The sequence below is a fragment of the Vombatus ursinus genome, unplaced genomic scaffold (genome assembly GCF_900497805.2).
Source record: "Vombatus ursinus unplaced genomic scaffold, bare-nosed wombat genome assembly UNPS02014841.1, whole genome shotgun sequence".
NCBI lineage: Eukaryota > Metazoa > Chordata > Mammalia > Diprotodontia > Vombatidae > Vombatus > Vombatus ursinus.
This window is the reverse complement of record NW_020954619.1, coordinates 39,334,865-39,355,735: the sequence shown is the minus strand read 5'-3', so window position 1 is coordinate 39,355,735 and position 20,871 is coordinate 39,334,865. Positions and strand designations below refer to the sequence as shown.

Here is a 20,871-nt window from a genome sequence, read left to right as displayed (position 1 = left end):
GAGTACTGGATTCAGTATTTGAAGACCTGAGTCAGAATTCTGACTGTGACATTATTGTCTGACTTTTAGCAAGATATTTATATTCTTTGGATCTTGGGCCTCAGTTTCCTCATTTGTAAAAGGAGGGGTTCAAAGTAAACACTCTCTAAGGGCTCTGTCAGCTATAAATCCTATTTCTGGAACAGAATCCAATGCCTGCTTAACATCCCACCCTCTCCCCAATAATGAAGGAAGGAGGAAAAGACAGGTAGATAGGTAGGCCATGAGAAATACTCAGTCTTCTAGCTATGATTAAGCCTTATGAAGAGAAAGCACAGACTTTCTCTTTAGTAGATTAAAGTTCCATCCTCTGAAGGAAATCAATGGAGCACGGGCTGAGGAAAGAAACAGAAGAGGGTCCCAAAAGCTGAGGGAATCTTTGCTCCCTGAGATTAAGCAGAGCTGGCTTGGCCAATATAGAAACTTAATTAAGAATAAATATGACTACCACTCCCCTTTCCAACTTGACAGATAATATATGTAGAGCAGTGTTTCAGGGCAAGGCTATCAGGCTCACCCACAAAGCAATTAAATTTTCTCCTGAGCGGAAAACCATATTAAAAGAATATAAGCCTAGGTGGACTGAACTCATAGAATCTCAGCGATTCACTCAGAGGGCACCTAGTCCTCCTCATGCCTGTGATCATGGCAGAACTGGAAGGAAGCTTAAAGATCATCTAGTCCAACTTCTTCATTTTACCAATCAGGAAATCAAGGCCCAAAGAATTCAAATGACCTCCCCAAGGTCACACAGGTGGAAAATGGCACAGATGAAATTTGAACTTCCAAGATGCTGCTGCTTGCTGTTCAGTCATTTTGGTCCTGTCCAACTCTTCATGACCCATTTGGGGTTTTCTTGGCAAAGATATTAGAGTAGGTTTACCATTTCCTTCTCCAGCTCATTTCACAGATGAGGATACTGAGACAAACAGGGTTAAGTGACTTGTCCAGGGTCATACAACTAGTAAGGTTCTGAGGCCAGATTTGAACTCAGGAAGATGAGTCAGACTCTGGGTCTGGCACACTACCCACTGTGCCACCTAGCTGCCCCTATAATTCCAAAGCCAATATTTATTCCACTGAATCATGCTGCCTCTTCCAAGTGTTCCATATCCCATTTCAAGATAGTGCCTTAAGTGAGTATAGAGAGATCATGAATTTTGTGCCTGGCAACAAGAGGGATTTTGCTGCTGGCAGGTATGCATAATACTGTCAGAAATTTAGAGCAGAGAATCCAAGCTTAACCCCAGTCCTTTTGTTCTCATCTCTAAATTTATTTGCATAGCCACCTCAGAGCATTAGAGGCACATAGATTTAAAGCTGGAAGGATGTGAGGCCCAAAAGATACTATGCAATGCCCAGCAGAGAGGACAATGTGCTACCCAGCAAAGCAAATGACAGGGGACATCAGAGGCTCTTCCAAGTGTTTCCCCCAGTCACACACATCCTTACATGCATGTGCCCTGGCCACTCATGATTCCAGCATATGGTTCCCTTCATACATGTTCCCACACATACACATTCCCTATCTATCTCCTCCATGTACATTCACTGGTCACATATGTTCTCTGCAAGGGTACCCCCCAACACTCATGGTATGGTAAGCTGATGAAGAATATATCCTACGTGTTACTTTTGTGTGCTGTGGTTATAGCTTAGATGCCCCAGCACGGGGGAGAAAAATCTTGCATTTAATTCGCTATGTTCTCTAAATATCCTTTGCTTTGAACTTCTGTGTCCTCTGGCCTTGTTAAAAAAAAACAAAAAGGCATTTTGGAGGGCAGGGCAGGACAGCTCACAAGATGTGGTTCTGAGAAGATGCTAACCTACAAAGTATCTCAAACCTGAGGTAGCATTGAGGGAAGGGATATTATATATCAGGGGAGCCAACTAGATATGTTACTCCTCCCACATAACACATTTGCTTTCTAAAAGTCACCTTTCGCACCTTATCTCAAAGGTATGATTAATTTAGGAATTTTAGTACAGTGGTTGATGAGGGAAATGCTTTTATATCATGATAGCTGCCTGTAAAAAGTAGTAAACAGTAAAGGAAGATTGGTCGGTGTAATGGAATTTTGAGTCAAAGGACCATGTCCAAATCTTGCCCTAGCTTTAGAGTCTGTGTGACCTTGGACAAATGACCTTCACCTCTCTGAGACTCATTTTAAGAGGTTGTAAAATGAGAGGATAGGACGAGATAGATAATCTCCAAGGCTCTTTCCAGCTTTCAATCTTGGGATCCCTTCGTCCTTTGAGGGTTCATGTCAGAGGTAAACTACCCGATCACATAATTTAGCAAGGCCTTCTGGTGAAGTGAATAATTTAATTGCCTAAAACACCAACCTTGAAAAGAATTCTCTCCTTTTTTTTGTTTTCTTCTTAGAGAAATGAAGGGTTTTGTTGTTCGGTTTGTGACTAGAGAATTTGTGATGGGAAGGGAAAATGGGCCAGTGGAGTGGTGTGACAATAATATAGGCAAGAACATGGGTAATACAGGAACAAAGAGACACTCACTCAAAGGAATTTGTTTTGGGAGTAATTTTTTTTTCTTCCTGAAATCCAAGTTTGAAGCACAGCAAAGTTGTTTCCTTTTGGGGCAATTCAAGCCCAACAGGCATACAGAAATAAAAAGTGATATTTTCAAACCATCGACAGTAATTTCTACAAAAGGAAGAAAGGGTTCTTTTTCCCCCTCCACAGTAACCAGAAGGAAGCTAGTTGACTATAGCCCCCACTGCCAATATCTGTAACTATTGTAACATTTTAAAATTCCATTTTACAGCTTAGAGACCGCCAAGGGCTTTTTTTTTTCCGTAGTGGGAACAATTCTGAGAGACATTCACACAATTAACATTTTGACTAAAATAAAAAAAAAGATATTAAAACTTTACTTCAGAAATCGCAACCTGAGAAACATTTTTCTTTTCCTTCTAAACCCAGAACATTCTCTTAGGCTAAGATGAATAAGGCCCTGATTGGCTAAAACTCTTCCCTTTTGAAGAGTAAACACTGATATTGGAAATACCTCTCATATTTACAGCTGTACATGTTATCTGATGTTATTGGATACTTGGAGACTGTAGCATTAATAAATTTACTTTATAAACAAATAGCGACTTAGCCAGACCCTGCTCGAGATTAAATAGGGGGCCTCTGCCTCACACATTTTCCTTGTCAAATTCACAGATGAAATACATGGTGATGTGACAGGCCACATCATTCCAGCCCCCAGAGGCTACCATCTCAACACAGTCCTCCTCGTCGTAAGCGTTATTGGGCTCTCCATTCCGCCATTTGTTAAAGGTCTGCATGGGGGATCGGTCAGAATACACGAAAGTGCCCTCTCTTTCCAGGTCATTAATTCCAATGAAAACTCGAGTGAGGCCGGCTTGATTGATGTAAGATGCAAGCAGGCCATTTGCAGCCTCGTCCTTGGGCATGCCCAGGTTCCCTCCTCTGCCATGGCAGTACAGCTGGGCATCGATGTATCTTTTCTCTTCCTTCACCAGCAGATATATCTTATTATCTGTCTCGCGCACACCAGCGACAGCTGCGGGGGAGGGCAGTGCTGAAAAGTGAGCACTCGCATTTCTATAAACAAACTTAATGCACACCACAAAAACAAAATAGACACAGACAGCAAAGAGGATAACATGGCAACATTACTTAAGAGCAATTTTATCTTGGGGGGGGAGGAAAAAATGCAGAGGGGAGGGGGTGGGGTGGAAAACATCGACATGAACATACCATTTTTAATGAATTTTAATTCAGTTGTCAGTTGAGCCACCTGGTTATCCATCTCACCAATGGCCTTTCGGAGCTGGCTACACTCACAAGGTATGCCTGTGGAGACCAGGGTTCATCTTATCATGAGGTTAAACATGGCGACAAACTAAGAAGGCAAGTATTCCCTGCTTACAGGATCAAGGGATGGAAGTTGAAACCACCATCAAATCCAATACCATTATTTCACAGATGAAGAAACTGAGGGCCTCAGAGGTTAAATGAGGTACGAGTGATCACAGAACTGAAGCCTCCTCAGTCCTAGTCTGGTGTTCACATAGTAATCACAGTTTTAGAGCTGGAAGAGAAATCTTAAAAGTCATTAAGTCTGACTCCCTCATTTTACAGATGAGGAAACTGAGGCCCAAAAAGATTAACTGACTTGCTCAGGTTCACATAGCCAATAACAACAACAACTAACATTTACATAGCTTTTACTATGTGCCCAACACTGTGCTAAGCATTTTACAAATACTATCTCATTGGATTTTCACAACTCTGTGAAATAGGTTCTATTATCCCTATTTTACTGATGAGGAAACTGAGGCAAACAGAGGTTAAGCGACTTGCCCAAGATCACACAGCTAGGAAGTTATCTGAGGCTGGATTTGAACCCAGGTCTTCCTGACTTCACAACCAATGCTGGATTCATTGCACCACCTAGCTGCCTCTGCACTAACTACACCAAGATGCATTTTAAAGTCTCTGAGAGAGGTAGTGGCTATGGGTATAGAACAACATATTTACTGTTAGGCTCAGCTGATGTGCTGGTTAATTTTGCTGAGTTTTTTCCTCTTTCTTTTTTATTCTTTGTTATAAGGAATGTCTCTCCAAGTGGAGGATGGGAAATAATTATTGAGAAATGAAACTGAAATAAAAACAAAAGATATCAATGAAATAATTTTTTAAAATTATCTCTGAAAAAGAAGAATCTACAACCCTCTTTGGTAATCTATTCCATACATTTTGGGGTGGGAAGAATGGAAACGTTTTCATTGCACTTAATCTTATCCTTCCTGCTGGATTTTTATATTTTCCAAGGAGGAATAGACAGGGCTGATATAGATAATAACTACGCAAGCTCCATGACACAGCCATTCATTTATTTAAAGACGGCCGTCCATTCATTGAATGTCCTAGTTGGCAGGGATTTGTAGGCTGTATTTGGTCAAGCAGAGCCTCAAATTCCACACAAAACAAGGTTTCTTCTCTACAACATCCTTAATAGGTAACCAAAGAGTTAAAGTTGAAAAGCACCTTAGAGGTCATATCTACCCCCTCCCCCACATCATAGATCTAGATCATAGATCTAGAACAGGAAGGACCCTCAGAGCCCAACAAGTCCAACCTTTTTTCACAGATAAGGAGTCCCATGGACATTAAATGACTTGCCCAGGGTCACACGGCCACTAAGTGCCAGAGGCAAGATTTGAACCCTAGTTCTGCCCTCTAAGCTTTGCAGAACCAATCCAATCACTCCTCCAAGAGACAGACCCTAAAACGTTTTTTTAAACAGCCATCATGTCCCACTTAAGTCTTTTTTCTCCTAGTTTATGATTCCCATTTCCCTCAACTCTTCCTCATAAAAATAGCCAGAGTGTATATATTGCTTTAAGATCTGTAAAGAGCTTTACATTACATTAGCTCATAGGCAATTTCAAGTGCCTTCAATATCTGGTTACCTTCTTCTAATGACACTACAATTTGTCATTGTCCCAGGGCATAGGTCAGTGGAACCATCGAACAATGAATCAATAAACATTTATTAAGCACCTACTATGTGTCAGGCACTGTGCTAAGTGCTGGGGATACTAAAAGAGGCAAAAGACAGTCCCTGCCCTCATTAGCTGTCATGGCTCCTGTATCACATTATTGACTTATTTTAAACTTTTGATCAACAAAAACACACACACATATTCATATTCTCTCTCGCTCTCTCTTTCTCTCTCTCCCCCCTTCCTCCCTCCCATCCTCTCCCTACCACCTGTCTCTGTCCTTTCTGTCTTTTCTCCCTGTCCTTGTCCTTGTCTCTCTCTCTTCCTCTCTCTGTCCATATCTGTCTCTTCTTTCTCTCCCTCTTTTTCTCTCCCTCTGTCTCTCTATCTCCCCCATCTGTTTCTGCCTCTCCTTTCTGTCTCTCCTCCCTGTCTCTGTTTCTGTCTCTCTCTTCCTCCTCTACTCCTGTTTCTCTCCCTCTCTGTCCATCTATCTGTTCTTTCTCTCCTTCTCTGTCTCTGTCTTTCTCTGTCTCTGTCTCTTTCCCCCATCTCTCTCTCTCTGTGTCTCTCTTGTCTCTGTCTCTCTGTCTCTCCTGTCTCTCTTGTCTCTCTCTGTCTCTGTTTCTTTCTGTCTCTGTCTCTCTGTCTCTGTCTCTCTGTCTGTCTCTCTGCCTGTCTCTTTCTCTCTCTCATTAACCTAAGTGCAGGACTCCACATTAATCCCTGTTAAGTTCTACCTTTCCAACTTCTGCATATCTTCTGACCTGTCAAGCTCTTTTTGCCTCCTAACTCTACACTCAGTGTCCTTGCTATCCCTTCCAGCTTAGTGTCAGAAGCATTCATGTCACTTCTTCCACTCAATATTTTCTTTTTATATTTGAACTTTGGAGTTCTGCTTTTTTTTTTTCAATTCTGAAAGCTTCTCTGAGGCACTTGCTATGGTCAAGTTCATTGATGCTTGCAGTATATTATGACTCTCTGGAGAAGATTCCCTTCAGAGAGAAACTAGAGTTTTAAAGATTTATTTCCTCATCTTCCTTCCAAACTTTCTGACCCCAGAGTGGCCTGACAATTCCTCCCCCAATTATTAAAATAGGATCCTCCAAGGAAGGGAAGCTCCTGTTTTCCATTTGTAAGGTCCACCTCTCTCCCTAGAGACAGATTCAGAGCTGTCTCAAAACTTATTCTAAAGTGATCCTGACTTGTGGAATATTCAGAGATGTAAGCCAGTGAATAACACTCTCATTTTTGTGACTGACTTTTAACTGAAAGAGACATGAATAAGAAAATCACACACAAAGAAAACAAAACAACACTTCACACAGTAGTTGTTTTTATCTTATTGAGAGGCAGTATGGTATAATGTATAGATTATTGAACTTTATCAGAAATATCTGGGCTCAGATCTTGTGTCTGATACTCATCTGTGTAACCACGGACAAGTCACCTAACCTCTATCACCCTCAGTTTCTTTACAGGTAAGATGGAGATAATGATAGCTATAGTACCTACCTTTGCTGTGATCATTTCAGATCTTTCCTGTACGTAAAGCGTGTTGGCAAACTTTAAAGTGCTGTACATGTTGTTATTGTCCTTGCTTCTCTGATATTTTTTAACAAAGACTCTTTTTTTTCCCCTTCCTATACCCAATGGCTCTTTTTCCTCTGGACATAACTCAGCTTTTATTGTTGTTCATTTGTTCAGTTGTATCCAATTCTTCATGAGCCCATGGACTTCACCATGTGATTTTCTTGGCAAAGACACCAGAATGGCTTGCCATTTCCTTCTCCAGTGTGTTTTCATTTTACAGATGAGGAGCTGAGGCAAATAGGGTTAAGTGACTTGCCCAGGGTCATGCCCAGTTAGTAAGTGTTTGAGGCCACATTTGAACTCAGATCTTCCTGACTCCAGGTCTGGTGCTCTATCCACTGCATCAGTTAACTGCTCCATTCTTTACCCAGAGGTTACTTATTTGAACAGGATGTTGAAAATGATTGTAATATGCTGCTTAAAAACACACACTGAGGAAACAATCAAATGTCCAACAATGGCTACGTGGCTGAATAAACCAAGGCATAGCAATGTGATGGAATAACATAATGCAATTGCAACTGATGATTCTAGAAAAAATAAAGAAATCTAGAAAGACCTGTATGAAATACTATGAATTAAAGAAAGTACAATCAGAAGAACCAAGGAGTTATATGACTTTTTTTTTAACCAGACTCAGATTTCTTCAGTATAAGGAACTGCCAATGAGGACATTACCTCCTACACTGCAATCTATGTTGTTAGAGTGTTGCCCGGGACACTGAGAGGTGAAGGAACTTGTACAAGGTCACACAGCCAGGATGTTTCAGGGGCAGGATGGAAATCCAGGATTTCCTAACTCTGAGACCAGCTTTCTACCTGATATTGCATCTTGCCTCTCAACTATGACTACACAGAAGGGAAAATTAAACAGGAAAAAAAACGATGACCTTTTTTTTTTAAGTTAAAGAGATGGGGGAGAATTGGTAAGTCATTGTGGAAATCTTATAGGTGCAATTGATTTATTTACATTTAAATAATTGTGAAAGAGAAGTAGTGTGAAGTCATGGATAGAGAACTGCCCTTAGAGTCTAGGTAACTGAGGTACAAGTCTGGCCTCTGGCCCACTTTGGCTGTATGAGTCTAGACAAGACAGCCTCTCAGTGCTGCAGGCCTCCAGCCCTTTCTCAGTTATAGAGAAGGTGCCAGTCCACATTGGGAAAAGAATTGTTTTCACCTTGAGTTCACTATGCCAGAAAATCACAAGCCTGACTTTAAAAAATTAGTTATACAATGTGTGTAATTTGCTTTGTTGGTGTTTCAAGTTAAATATCACTTAAAATTCAAATGATTTATGATAGAGTTCAATAAAACTTGTCTTTTTCTTTTTTGGGGGTGGGGAAAGGGAAGGGATTGAGAGGGGGTGAGGATAGTGGGAAGGAATGGCATGGACCTGTGATTTCTTTGGTGTATATAGGGAATTCCCAGTGAAAAAAACTCCTATATAGCAGCTAAGTGGTGCAGTGGATAGATCACTGGTCTTAGAATCCAGAAGACCTGAGTTCAAATCCAGCTTCAGACACTTTCTAGCTGTGTGACACTAGACACATCACTTAACCTCTGCTTGCCTCAATTTCCTCAACTGTAAAATAAGGATAATAATAGCACCTACTTTGCAAGGCTGTTGTGAGGATAAAATGAGGCAATATTTGTAAAGCACATAGCACAGTGCCTGGCACATAGTAGGCTACAGATATACTCATTCCTTCCCTTCAGCCTAGAATAACAGATCCAGCATCTATTAAACCCAGCTAGATCTTCCTGACTTTAAGGTCAACTCTCTCAACAAAACATCTGAGGCAGAGCCATAAGTAGAAAGAGCTTAAAATTGGAAAGCATTGTATGATCCACTGGCTTTTCAGCCTTACAGTTTATCATAGGCCTGTCCAGTGGCAAGAAAGATGGGTCAAATTGATTTTCTACTTAGGTCCTGGCTGGAATAAGCAGGTTTCTAAATGGAAGAGGGGTAGACCAGAAAAGTTTGTCGGCAATAATGTTCTAATCACACTGTTACATAGAATCAGAGGTCAGTATTCTGGAGAATACAAACAACTAGATGGCACATAAAAAGTAAGTGCCATGTGAGCCACTTATTGTCCAATAATATTCAGATATAGCACTTGGGTGCTGATGGAATGTAAATCTCCATATTTATCCCCCTTTACACATCCCCTCTTGGATTATGATGTTGTTATTCTATTATATTAAAAGGTAGTTCAATGTAGTGAAAGGAATATTGGACTAGGAATGTATTTACATGTAGATCTGTAGATTGATAAATAGATAGATAGAGATATCTTAAATTCATCTACCTAAAATCTCATCTCTCTTTTCTTTATTTCTGAAGGGGAAAAAATGGCTATACACAATGCCTCTACATGTTCTCTACTTCCCCTAGCACTATGATATCAGTCCATAACACTCTCCAAGGTCTTCTCCTAACTATTAAACCCAATGCCCTTCTTTGAGCACCTCCTTGACCTCTCTGTAGTATTTGACCCTATTATCCACACCCTCCTATAAGGTGCTGTTAACTTTAAAAACAACACATTTTCCTGATTCTCCTCCTGCCTCTCAAACAGCTTCTTCTCTATCTCTATTGCTAACTCCTCTTTCTAGCACCTTAGAGTGAATGCCTCCTCAGGTTCTGTCCTAGGGCCCAGTCTCTTCTCTCTCTACTCACTTTTCCCTTAACAATCTCATGTGTTCCCATGGCTCCAACCACCTCTTCTATGCTGATGACTTCCAAATCTATAACCCTAGTCCTTACTTCTCTCCTGAGGTACCTCCATTACCACAGGATGCCTCCAGCTCAGTGTTCCACTGTTATTTCAAACTTAATTACTCCAAAAGTACACTAATTATATTTCTCTGAAACCTATTCTTCTCACAGTTTCACTCTTTTTCAGCTGTATCACCTTTCACCTAGTCTCAAATTTCACAACATTCAGTTAAATTTGACTCTTTCTTCTCCTTCACCTCATGTCCAAACGGTCACTGCATCATCTCTGGCATTCATGGCATCCCATTTACTTCCATAGCAACCATCCTAATCAAGCTCTCATTACTGTTTACCTATGTTATTTCTATAGTTTCCCTACAAGTTTCCCCATCTCTGTTTTCATCCTGGTCCAATCTTTCCCCAATCCACTAGCAGAATAATTTTTCTTACCCAAAGATATGGTTATATCATTCCCTTACTCAATGATCTTCAGTGGTTCCCTACTCCCTATAGAATAAAGTTTCTTTGCCTGGAATTCAAAGCCCTGCCACTGACTTTCCTGCCTTTTGTTATTGTGCATCCTACATTGGGTGCAGCGCTCTTTGGGGATAGCTAGGTGGTAGAGTAGATAGAGCACTGGGTTTGGAATCAGGAAAACTCATCTTCATGGGTTCAAATCAAACACTTACTAGCTGTGTGACCCTGGGCAAGTCACTTAATCCTATTTACCTCCGTTTCTTCATCTGCAAAATGAGCTGGAGAAGGAAATGGCAAACCACACTAGTATCTTTGCCAAGAAAACCCCAGTTGGGGTCATGAAGAGTCAGACATGACTAAACAACAAACATGCCTTATGCTTTCCAGATTTCAGGACTTTGCTCACTGTTTCCTAGTCATGGCATTACCTCTCTTTCTTAGCCTGTCAAATTCCTACCTATCATTTAAGACCAAATACAAATGCCAGCTCCTTCAGGAAGCTTTCCCCCTCTTAAGGAGCTTTCCTTCTCTGACCTCAAATGGCACTAATCTGCATCTCTCTAATGTACTTATGGAATTTTCTGAACTATAGTTTTCTGTTTTGGGGTCTTATTCCTTTGTTAGACTCTGAACTTTATGAGAGCAGGGACTATATTTACCTAACTTTTGGATCTCCCCCCAGTCCCTACCATAAGGCTTAGTAAACAATAAGCACTCAAATGTTTGGCAAAAACAAAAGGTAGCAATACCAATGACCAAAGGAACCTGGCTTCTTATTCCATCTCTACCACTATCTTCCTGATTTGCATAATTCAGGTTCTTCATCTACCAAATGGAGCTAATATCATCTGTACTGCATATTTTACAATAATATTGTGAGGTCCAAGTGAGACAGCGGATATGAAAGTCTTTAATAAAGCACTGTACAAATGCAACAAACTGTTACACACATGTTATACACATGAGGAATAACATGCTCTGCAGCATCTCCTAGCTGAAAGAGCATCGAGATGAGTCCTGAAGCTAGCTCTTCTACTTGCTAAAAGACCTTGAACAAGTCACTTCTCAGAGCCTCAGTTTCCTCATCTATAAAATGAGAGTAAAAATACTTACATCACCTACTTCATAGGGATATTCACAATGTTGGCAGGATCCAATGAGATAATGTAGGCAATGTGCCTTATAATTGTAATTCAGTTTACAAACACACACTGTGTGTAACAAAGAGACAGTGCTCATCACATCTGTGATGTGACTGCCAACAATTCATACTTAGAGCCTATGTTCTTACTTACAGCTCATTGCTGGCAGCACAGGATCAGGCTCATGTTAGTCAGCTTCCTGAAGGGCTTCATACTAAGACTCCCTCCAGATTCCCAACATCGTGTCTGACCTCACAACTTCTCCCTCACACCCTGCTGCCAGCTCCTGGCAAGTACCAGCACACATCCTTTCTAGAGCTCCTTGGACTATTGGTCTAAACAGCAGCAGAAGGAGAAATAAAGCAGGGAAGAGAAGAAGCATGGTGTACTGGACTTAGAGTCAAAAAGATCCAAGTTCCAATCCTACCTCAGACACTTACTAGCCATGTGACTGTGGGCAAGTCACTTCATTTCTCTGTGCCTCAGTTTCCTCATCTATGAAAATGAAGGGGTTGAACTCAATGGCCCCTAAGGTCATTGCAAGCTCTAAAATACATCATGCTCTGTCAAAGCTAACTCTTCACAATATCTATGTGCTGGGCAGCAAAGACAAAAAAAGGAAATAATCCTTACCCTCAAAGCCTTTACATCCCACTGTGGGGAGGAGGGATATGACATGTGGACAGATAATACAGTACAATGTGGAAATCTAAGGGAGATCCAGAGTACCCAAGGAAAATTGAAAAGGAAGAGATCACTGCTAGGGATTGTGGATTGAGGGATCAAGGGGAAATGGGGAAGAGATCAGGGCAAAAGATTCTGTGACTACACAATGGATTGTGTGAGTATGTGTGTGAGAGAGAGAGGAGAAGAAGAAGAAGGAGGAGGAGGAGGAGGAGAAGGAGGAGGAGGAGCTAGGAGAGGGGAGAGAGAAGAAAGAGAGAAGAAAAAGGAAAAGAGAAGAGAAAAAGAGAAGAAAAGAGGGAGAAAGAGAGAAAAAAGAAAAAGAGGAAAAAGAAGAGGAAGAGAAAAAGAAGAGAAGAGAAAAGAGAGAGAAAAGAGAAAGAAAAGAGAGGAAGAGGGAGAAGAGTAAAAGAGAAGAGAGAGGGGAGAGAGAGAATAGAGAGAGAAAGAGAGGGAGGAGAGTGGGAAAGAGAAGGAGGAGAGAAAGAGAGAAGAGACAGGAGGGAGGGAGGGACAGGGACAGGGAGAGGGGGAGAGAGGGAAAGAGAGAGAGAGAGAGAGAGAGAAAGACTAGATCTCAAGGCAATTCCCAAAGAGGGGGTCCAAGAAAGTGGAAAGCTTGGACAACAATCCTGAGGTACACACATGGCTGGATTTCAACACATCTCATAATCAAACCTTTAAAAATGGTCACTGAAAGGGAAAAGAGGGCTCTAGGTATTCAATGAAAGAAATGCTTATTAAGTCATTTGCTGGGTCTCAGGACACAGCACACTATGCCATCATCCTCATCTTCTTTGTATTCTATCTCTAAGCCCTTGCTAATATTTCCTTGCCCTCTCTAACCCACTTCTTTACCTCCCCATTTCCAGCACCCTTTTAAGTGATGCCTTCTCCCATTAGAATGTAATCTTCTTGAAGGCAAGAACTGTCTTACTTGCTTGTATTTCTATTCCCACAGTGTTTGGCATATGGCAAGTGATGAATAGATGTTTTCTCCAACCATCTATTTACCTAAGGACTGTGCCAGGCATTACGCTCTGTTTTGGGGGATTAAAGCATAAAAATTGCCTCATCGCTGTACCCCACTCCACCTCCATCTTCCAGCTAATATTCTACTAAGAGGAACAGAAAGCTTTCACATTTACAAAGCAGGAAGAAATGGGGATAAAAAAGTGACCCAAAAACAAAAAAAAAAGTGCCCTAGGCAAAGTTGAGAAGGGAGGGTTTACTTTCATTTTCGGGAAAGGCAGGATATGAAGAAAGGGATCTCAGATGGAAATGAGGAAAAGGCCTTTATGGAGACGAGAACACCCACTCAAAAATGCCTATTAAAATCTCCCTGATGAAATCCTTCTGAAGTCCATGGACCAAATGAAAAGCATTCATTCACCTTCTCACTTGTCATAGTCAAAATAAGGTAGTAATTACAAAGGAAGATAGAACATTTACAGTTAGCACTGATGTTCTATCATGTTAGATACAATTTGATATGATCAGTTACTGTACTTCCCTGTGTAACCAGGAAAGCATATTTCAACTATCTATGCTGCCTGTTTTCAAGCTTTTAAAAATTACCATGCAGGGGGCTGCTTTTTTTTCAAAGGTGGTGTTTTTAAAGTGAATTGTTCTCATCCCCTGAATGCTTTACCTGGTTCTCCATTAGGACCTGGTGGTCCTACATCTCCCATCTCTCCCTTTTCACCTATGAAAGGAAAAGAAAGAGCTTCGTCAGCATACCAAATGGGTCACACGTTTCATTAGTTAAGAAACTTCATGGTTGGAATCGTTACTGAATCTTTCATGTTTAATGCCCCAGAGTTTCTCCCAAGACCCCATCTCTATCTGCCATATAACAACAGGGAGTCACTACATTCTGTAAATTGCTCTTGCTTTGGGCTTTATTAACAGTATATTTGAAGTAATGCACATTTTGGGATTTTAGGCAATAGTGAATGATCATTCCTTAAACTAGTTCTGTAAAATTAAGTGCATTTCATCTAACACTTCACAGACATTACCTCCCAAATCCTTAACATCATGAGTGATTCTGAACTCCCTTTCCCCTACCTCCCTCCTCAATAGAAAGGAAATTCAGAAATGTTAACATGGGTAGACAGTGTGAGACTGGAAAGAACAATAGATTTTATTTCAAAGACTAGCTCTGTCTCTTATTACCAGTACAATCTTAGTCAAGTCATCATCATCATCATCATCATCATCATCATCATCATCATCGCTAAAGTTTACATAGTTCTTACTATGTCTCAGGCACTGGGAACTTTATAATCGTTATCTCATTAAATCCTCGTAACAACCTTGGGATTATCCCCATTTTACAGTTAAGGAAGCTGAGGCCACAGTGGTTAAGTGGTTCTCCCAGGGTCTCACAGCTAGTAAGTATCTGAGACCAAATTTGAATTAAGGTCTTCCTTACTCCAGGCCCAGTGCAATCTAGTCACTTCATATATTTCTCTGAACCTGTTTCCCTATCTGTAAAATGAGGGGTTAGTCTAGACGATGTTTAGGGTTCCTTCTCGCTCTACATCTATGGCCCTAGAACCTTTAAACCTAGAAAAGACATTTGACAAAGAAACTGAGTCAAAAGAGTTTAAGTGATTTCCACAATGTCACATAGGGAGCTAGTTAGAACCAAGGTTGCCAGATGACTAGCCCAGTCCCTTTTCCTCTACAAGGAGATAATGCTACAGACTTTTCCTCTTCACACCCTACTTTCTTCTAGGGAGGGTCAGGTAGCCTTGCTCGTACCCTTCCCTCCCCCCACCTCTATTTTCTTAGCTCCTAAAACCGAGTTTCAACAATTTCAGAATCTTAGAATGTCAGAGGGATGAAGGACCATCAAGGTTATTAATCTCAATTCCATCATCTTCCAGAGAAGGAAACTGAACCAGAGTGGGTGTGTCACCTAAAGTCATAAAACTAGTTGGGAATAGAGCCTGCTAGGACTCCAAACTCTAACCAACGCTCTCTCCTCTACTTCTTTACGTTTTGCATATGATTACACTCACTTTGGGGCAGCTAGATGGAACAGTGGATAGAGTGCCACAGGAAGTGAGTCTTTCTGAGTTCAAATTTGGCCTCAGAAACTTACTAGTTGTATGACCCTGGACAAATCACTTAACCCTGTTTGCCTTAGTTTCCTCTTCTATAAAATGAGCCGGAGAAGGAAATGGCAAACCACTCCAGTATCTTTACCAAGAAAACCCCAAATGGAGTCCCGAACAGTCAAACACAACTGAATAACAACAAAAATACTTATACTTTTACTTTTTTTTTCACCTTTTACTTACAGCACTTTTTTCACTTTCCATATATCTTAGTGTGAAACACAGAACAACCTGTTTTTTGCTTAAAAATCCATATTGGCTTACATTTTTTTTAAATGACAGCATATATATAAGACTATATTCAGAAGTAGCCTGATTTTCAATTAAATTTGATGCTTAGAGAAATTATTCTAAACAATTCACTATCAGGATGGATTTAGAATTTGGATGTTAGAATTGGAGGAACTTTAAAGATTATAAATGTCAGTTATCATTATAATGAGAGTATAAAGATTACTTTATTCATGAACCTAACACAGTGCCTAGCACATAGTAGCTATTTTGTAAATATTAGTTGATTGATCAATTGATTGCTGTCATCATTAGTTGCGTTGTTGTTGCTTTCAGATTAAAAAAACCCCTGAGGCCCAGACACTTGACCAGTTAGTTAGTGGCTAGTTAGTGGCAGAGCCAGGATTAGAACCAGAGCCTCCTGACACCCCTCCACCCTGTACCACACACTGCACCACCCAAATTACACTATGCACCTGCATGATATGATTTAAGATGACTCTCACTCCTCAAGAGAAGTTTGAAATCAAGGCACATAAATAAAGTCATTGACAACAGCTCAAAATAAAACCTGTTGAACCATGATAATTTTTTTTAAAAAAAACAAGAATTCCCGGTGGGAATGTGTTGTTATCTTGGCCATGCTTCATCTGTAAAATGAAGGGATTAGACTAGATTCCAGCTCTAAATTTATGGTCCCCTAATCTTATAAACAAAGGACAAGAGGACTTCCAGTAAAATGCCCAGATCTAGCCTGATGAAGTGAATCCAGGGGCAATCTGAACCGACATATTTACTTTTCATGAACGTGAAAGATGGGATCTCTTAACACCAGGGAGACCAGTACATGGAGTTGCTTCTTGGGCTGAATAGAAAGCATTCTTATTAATAATGCAACTTCTCCCAATATGCAAATTTTCATTACTCTCTTCAAATGAGTATAGAGAACACCAGCTCTATAGGAAATCTATGAATTTCAAACACCTTGGGATGTCTTAGTGAAAGTTATCATACAGTAGTTTATCATCTTGTGCTGAGTTCAGAACAGACTCCCTGACCATTATGAAGCCACTAACCATCTGTGACCTTAGGCTGCCAGCCTCTCTGGGCTTCTTCAGGTCATATGATCATAGATTTAGAGGCAGAAAAAACTTAGAGGCCATTGAATCTAATGCCTTTGTTTTACAGATGAGGTAATGTAGGCAAGAGAGATATTCAGTGACTTACCCAAGGTCACACAGCTAATTATTATCTGAGGCTATATGGGTAGTGGAAAGCCACTGAACGTGGAGTCAGAGGTCTTGAGTTCAAATTCTGACTTCACTTACTCCCAGTATATTCTTGAGCAAGTCATTCAATGACTCTGTATCTCAGTTTCTTTATCTATAAAATCATAAGGTTGGACTAGTTGGCCTCTGAGCTATCTAAATCTATGAACCATTAAAGAAATACTTCTAAATTTAAAATTCCATGATTCTAAATGTTTATATTGAATTTTTGGACAACACCAAAACATTTTTTTCCCAATAGCAAAAGACAGCATGGTGTAGTATCTAAAGAGTCTCAAAGTCAGGAAGACTTAACGTCTGTGTAACCCTGGTTGTTGTTTTTGTTGCTCAGTCGTGTCCGACTCTTCGTGACCCCATGGACCATAGCAAGCCAATACTGTCCATGGGATTTTTTTGGCAAAGATACTGGAGTGGTTTGCCATTTCCTTTTCCACTGGATTAAAGCAGACAGAAGTTAAGAGACTTACCCAGGGTCACACAGCTAGTAAGCATCTGAGACCACATTTGAACTCAGGTCTTCCTGACTCTAGGCCCCAGACTCTATCCACTGAGCCACCTAGCTGCCTACATGTAACCCTGGGTAAGTGACTTAACTTCAGTGCTGTAGACAACTCTCTAAGATAATAAACTGGAAAAAAAAAATTATAGAGTGCATCAGTAGCTAAAGTTTCCTCACGATGTAGGAGTTCCCTACTCCAGTGAAATCACAACTTTGTACCTTAAAAAAGGCAACTTCAACCTAGCTGGGCACAGGAGAAAGTGTATCTTTCATAGACATGACTATTCCACATAAGAACAAAAGGAGTACAGAAACCCTTTTCTCTTTAGTTCCTTTGTGGTCTTTTGTTAATGCATAAGAAGTGACTGAAAATTTCAGCTTGTCAGAGATCCAAGATAATGATGTATTAAAGCAAATCAAAATAAGCCAAGCTCTAGTCAGGAAAGAACTTTGTGAGATGCCAAATAAGGCTCTATCTGGCCTTATTCAGATTATCCAGGGACTGAAGATGGAAACTCACTCTCTTCCTCCTCCAGTACATTCCCTCATAACATGGTCTAAATACTCTTTTTTATACAGAGACCTGGTCATGTCATTGTACTACTCAAAAATCTTCTGTAAATCTCTACTGACTGGTGAGTGAAGCTCAAACTCCTTCTCCCCACTTTCCAAGCCCATCATGGTTTGGCACTACCCTACCTTTCCAGATTTATCTTGTCTGACACCCTGCTCCAGCCAAACTGCATTTCCCTTTGCACCCCAAAACATGATCCTTTTCTCCTACCTCAGTGCCTTTGCTCTGGCTGTGTCCTCTGCTGGAAATGTTCTTCCTCCCATTCTTCATCTATTGCATTCCTCCCTATCCTTTAAAGTCCAACTCAAACTCTATCTCCCTTAGGAAGCCTTGTCTGATCCCCTTGGTTAGTAAGAACCATTACTCTCTAACCTCACGTAATATTTTTGTATTCTGTTGCATCTCTCTCTAATGCACAAAGTAATAGTATGCATTAGAATTATCTATGTTTGTGATCTATTTCCCTACTAGAGAGTTCAAGGAAGGCAGGAACCATATCCTCTTTCTTCTAGTGCCTAGCAGAATGAATGCTTCAAAGTATCTGTTGAATGAATGAGTGAATGAAAGAATTTATCCAAAGCATAAACTATGTTTTTCACTATAATAAAAAATAAAATGTGCTATCAATTCACCATTAATAGAGCACAAACTTTAAGATCCTTCTCTAGATGTGGGGTGGGGTGTTCCCTAACTCATTCCCACTCTTCATGAGTCACTCTCAGCATATTTGCAAAATGGCTGCCTAAGACAGAGGTAGTCTTGGAACAGAACCATGCTTTTGTCCTTAGTAGTCCAAGATTCTCACCCACCATTTTCTAACCAGCATACTGACAGAAATAGCACAGAACAGGAGCTAAAGAGTTAGTCTTAGACCAATGAAGAACTGAGTTCAAGTACTGGCTCTGACATATACTGACTGTGTGATTCTGGGTAACCTACTTGACCTTTAAGTACTCTAAATAGTTCTCTAAGAATTTAAATGCTTAGAGGGAGTTTCCTCCCCAGCAAGTTTCCTACACCAATGAAGTAGTAGATTTAGTTCCAATCCCCACTTGGATAATTTAGTATGCACAGAAAATATCCTAGGTTTCCTCATTTCCTTTTGTCAATTTCTGTGGTATGGTTGGACAAGAAGGCTGGACTACTTGGTTAAAGGGTAAATGGAGAGGATCCTCTCCCCTGTTATCCCCTGCAGCCAAAAATAATTCCCTCAAAACTCTCATTGTACTTTGAACTCCTCTCATGTACTTAAAAACTAATTTGTATTATAATTATTTATGTAAATATCTCATCTTCCCTACTAAAGTAAACTGTAAGCTGCTTGAGGGTTGGGAACAAGTTTTATTCTTCATGTCTCTATCATGTTCTGCAAAATGCCTTAAACACAACAGGAATGTAACATGCATTTGTTGAATTGATGGAAACTAAACTGAATTGAATAGAATAAAATGTTGTTCCTTGAGAGTTCATTGGTTGAAATAATGTTGAAAAACTACTCTAAACCTCAGAGCTAACCAGCTGCACACTAGAAGAAAATTAAAAAAAAACAAAGGGAACCATGAATCTGTTAGAGACTATAATACTGTTAGTAAATCATGTGAAACATGAAAAATCAAGTGTTTTCATCTCATTTGTTTTAATAGTTATCTCTTTGCCAGTCACCAAAAATGAAATGGCAGTGGGGAGGGAGCAGAGAAGATAGTTTGAATTGTGATTTCATCAGTGTGGGGAATGCCTGGTATGGAAACTCTACATATTAACATGGGTTGTCATCTCCTTAATAACTTCAAGTCTTAATGAATTACCTGAGGAACTGATGTCAGTTAAGTGACTTGCCTATGGTCATAGAGCTGGTAAATGTCAGAGCAGAACCTTTTTTTTTTTTTTTTGGCTAGGCAATGAAGTAAAGTGACTTGCCCAGAGTCACACAGCTAATAAGTGTTTAGTTTCTGAGGCCGGATTTGAACTCAGTTCCTCCTGACTCCAAGACTGGTGCTCTATCCACTGTGCCACCAAGCTGCCCCCAGAGCAGAACTTTAACCAATCAATCAATATTTATTAAATATATACCACGTGTCAGGCACTATGCCAAGCTGCTGGGGACACAAAAAAAAAGGCAAAAGACAGTCTCTGCCCTCTAGAAGCTTACAATCTACTAGAAGAGACAACATGCAAACAAATATATACACAGCAGACTATATATAGGATAAATAGGAAATAATTAACAGAGGGAAGGCTATAAAATTAAGATTTAAACTCAAGCCTTCCTAACTCCAAGGCCAGCCAAATATATCCAATATGCCTTGCTACCTCTCAAAAAATACAATGAATCATGATAAAGCTAAAGATATGATGGAACGAACATGAAGCAGTATGAGTTTAGACAAGTCACTTGTAGTCTTGGAGCTTGTTTTCCCATCAATAAAGGGAGATAACAATACCTGCATTGCCTTCCTCACAAGATTCGGGGAACAAATAAGAAAAAATGAACGTGAAAGCATTTTGAAGACTGTGAAGTTCTATAAAAATATGAGATTTTTATTATCACCATGCCCTGCTTAGTGTATCAGAGCATCAATCTACAATCTTAGAAATACCTAAGAAATAGGAGGTAAAGATTAATAGATGGGATATTTTGTGAGCACAATCCATTGATTACCTAAATTATACTTTAATTATACTTTATTATTATACTTTACTTTTTTATACTTGTTAAGGATAATGATGTTTGAGGCAGTTTAGCATAGTAGACAGAACTAACCTTATATTCAGGAAAACCTTTCTCCCTATTGCCTTCAGAATCAAACATAAAATTCTCTTGTTTTGCTTTTAAAGCCCTCCATAATGTAACCCTTTCTTTCCTTTCCAGTCTTCTTACTCTTTACACACAAACACATTCTATGATCCTAATGATAGTAGCCTCCTTGCTGTTCCCTACCCCAAGATATTTCATCTCCTGATTGGCTGATTTTTATTTGCTATCCCTCTTACC

General features: G+C 40.1%; 1 protein-coding gene across 4 annotated transcripts in view; it reads right to left on the bottom strand.

Annotated features, from left to right (window-relative positions):
• Positions 1–2,565: 2,565 nt before the first annotated feature.
• The window catches only part of COLEC11 (collectin subfamily member 11), a 70,296-nt gene continuing 51,990 nt past the window's right edge, over positions 2,566–20,871 (bottom strand). For 2 of the 4 annotated variants that reach the window (XM_027840237.1, XM_027840239.1), the window contains 3 exons: positions 13,810–13,863; positions 3,790–3,885; positions 2,566–3,610 (listed from right to left, as the gene is read on the bottom strand). In XM_027840237.1, coding sequence (XP_027696038.1) covers positions 3,201–3,610; positions 3,790–3,885; positions 13,810–13,863 — 560 coding nt within the window. In that variant the 3' untranslated portion in view covers positions 2,566–3,200. The remainder of the gene's footprint in view (positions 3,611–3,789; positions 3,886–13,809; positions 13,864–20,871) is intronic. The other 2 variants (XM_027840238.1, XM_027840240.1) reach the window with 1 other exon arrangement.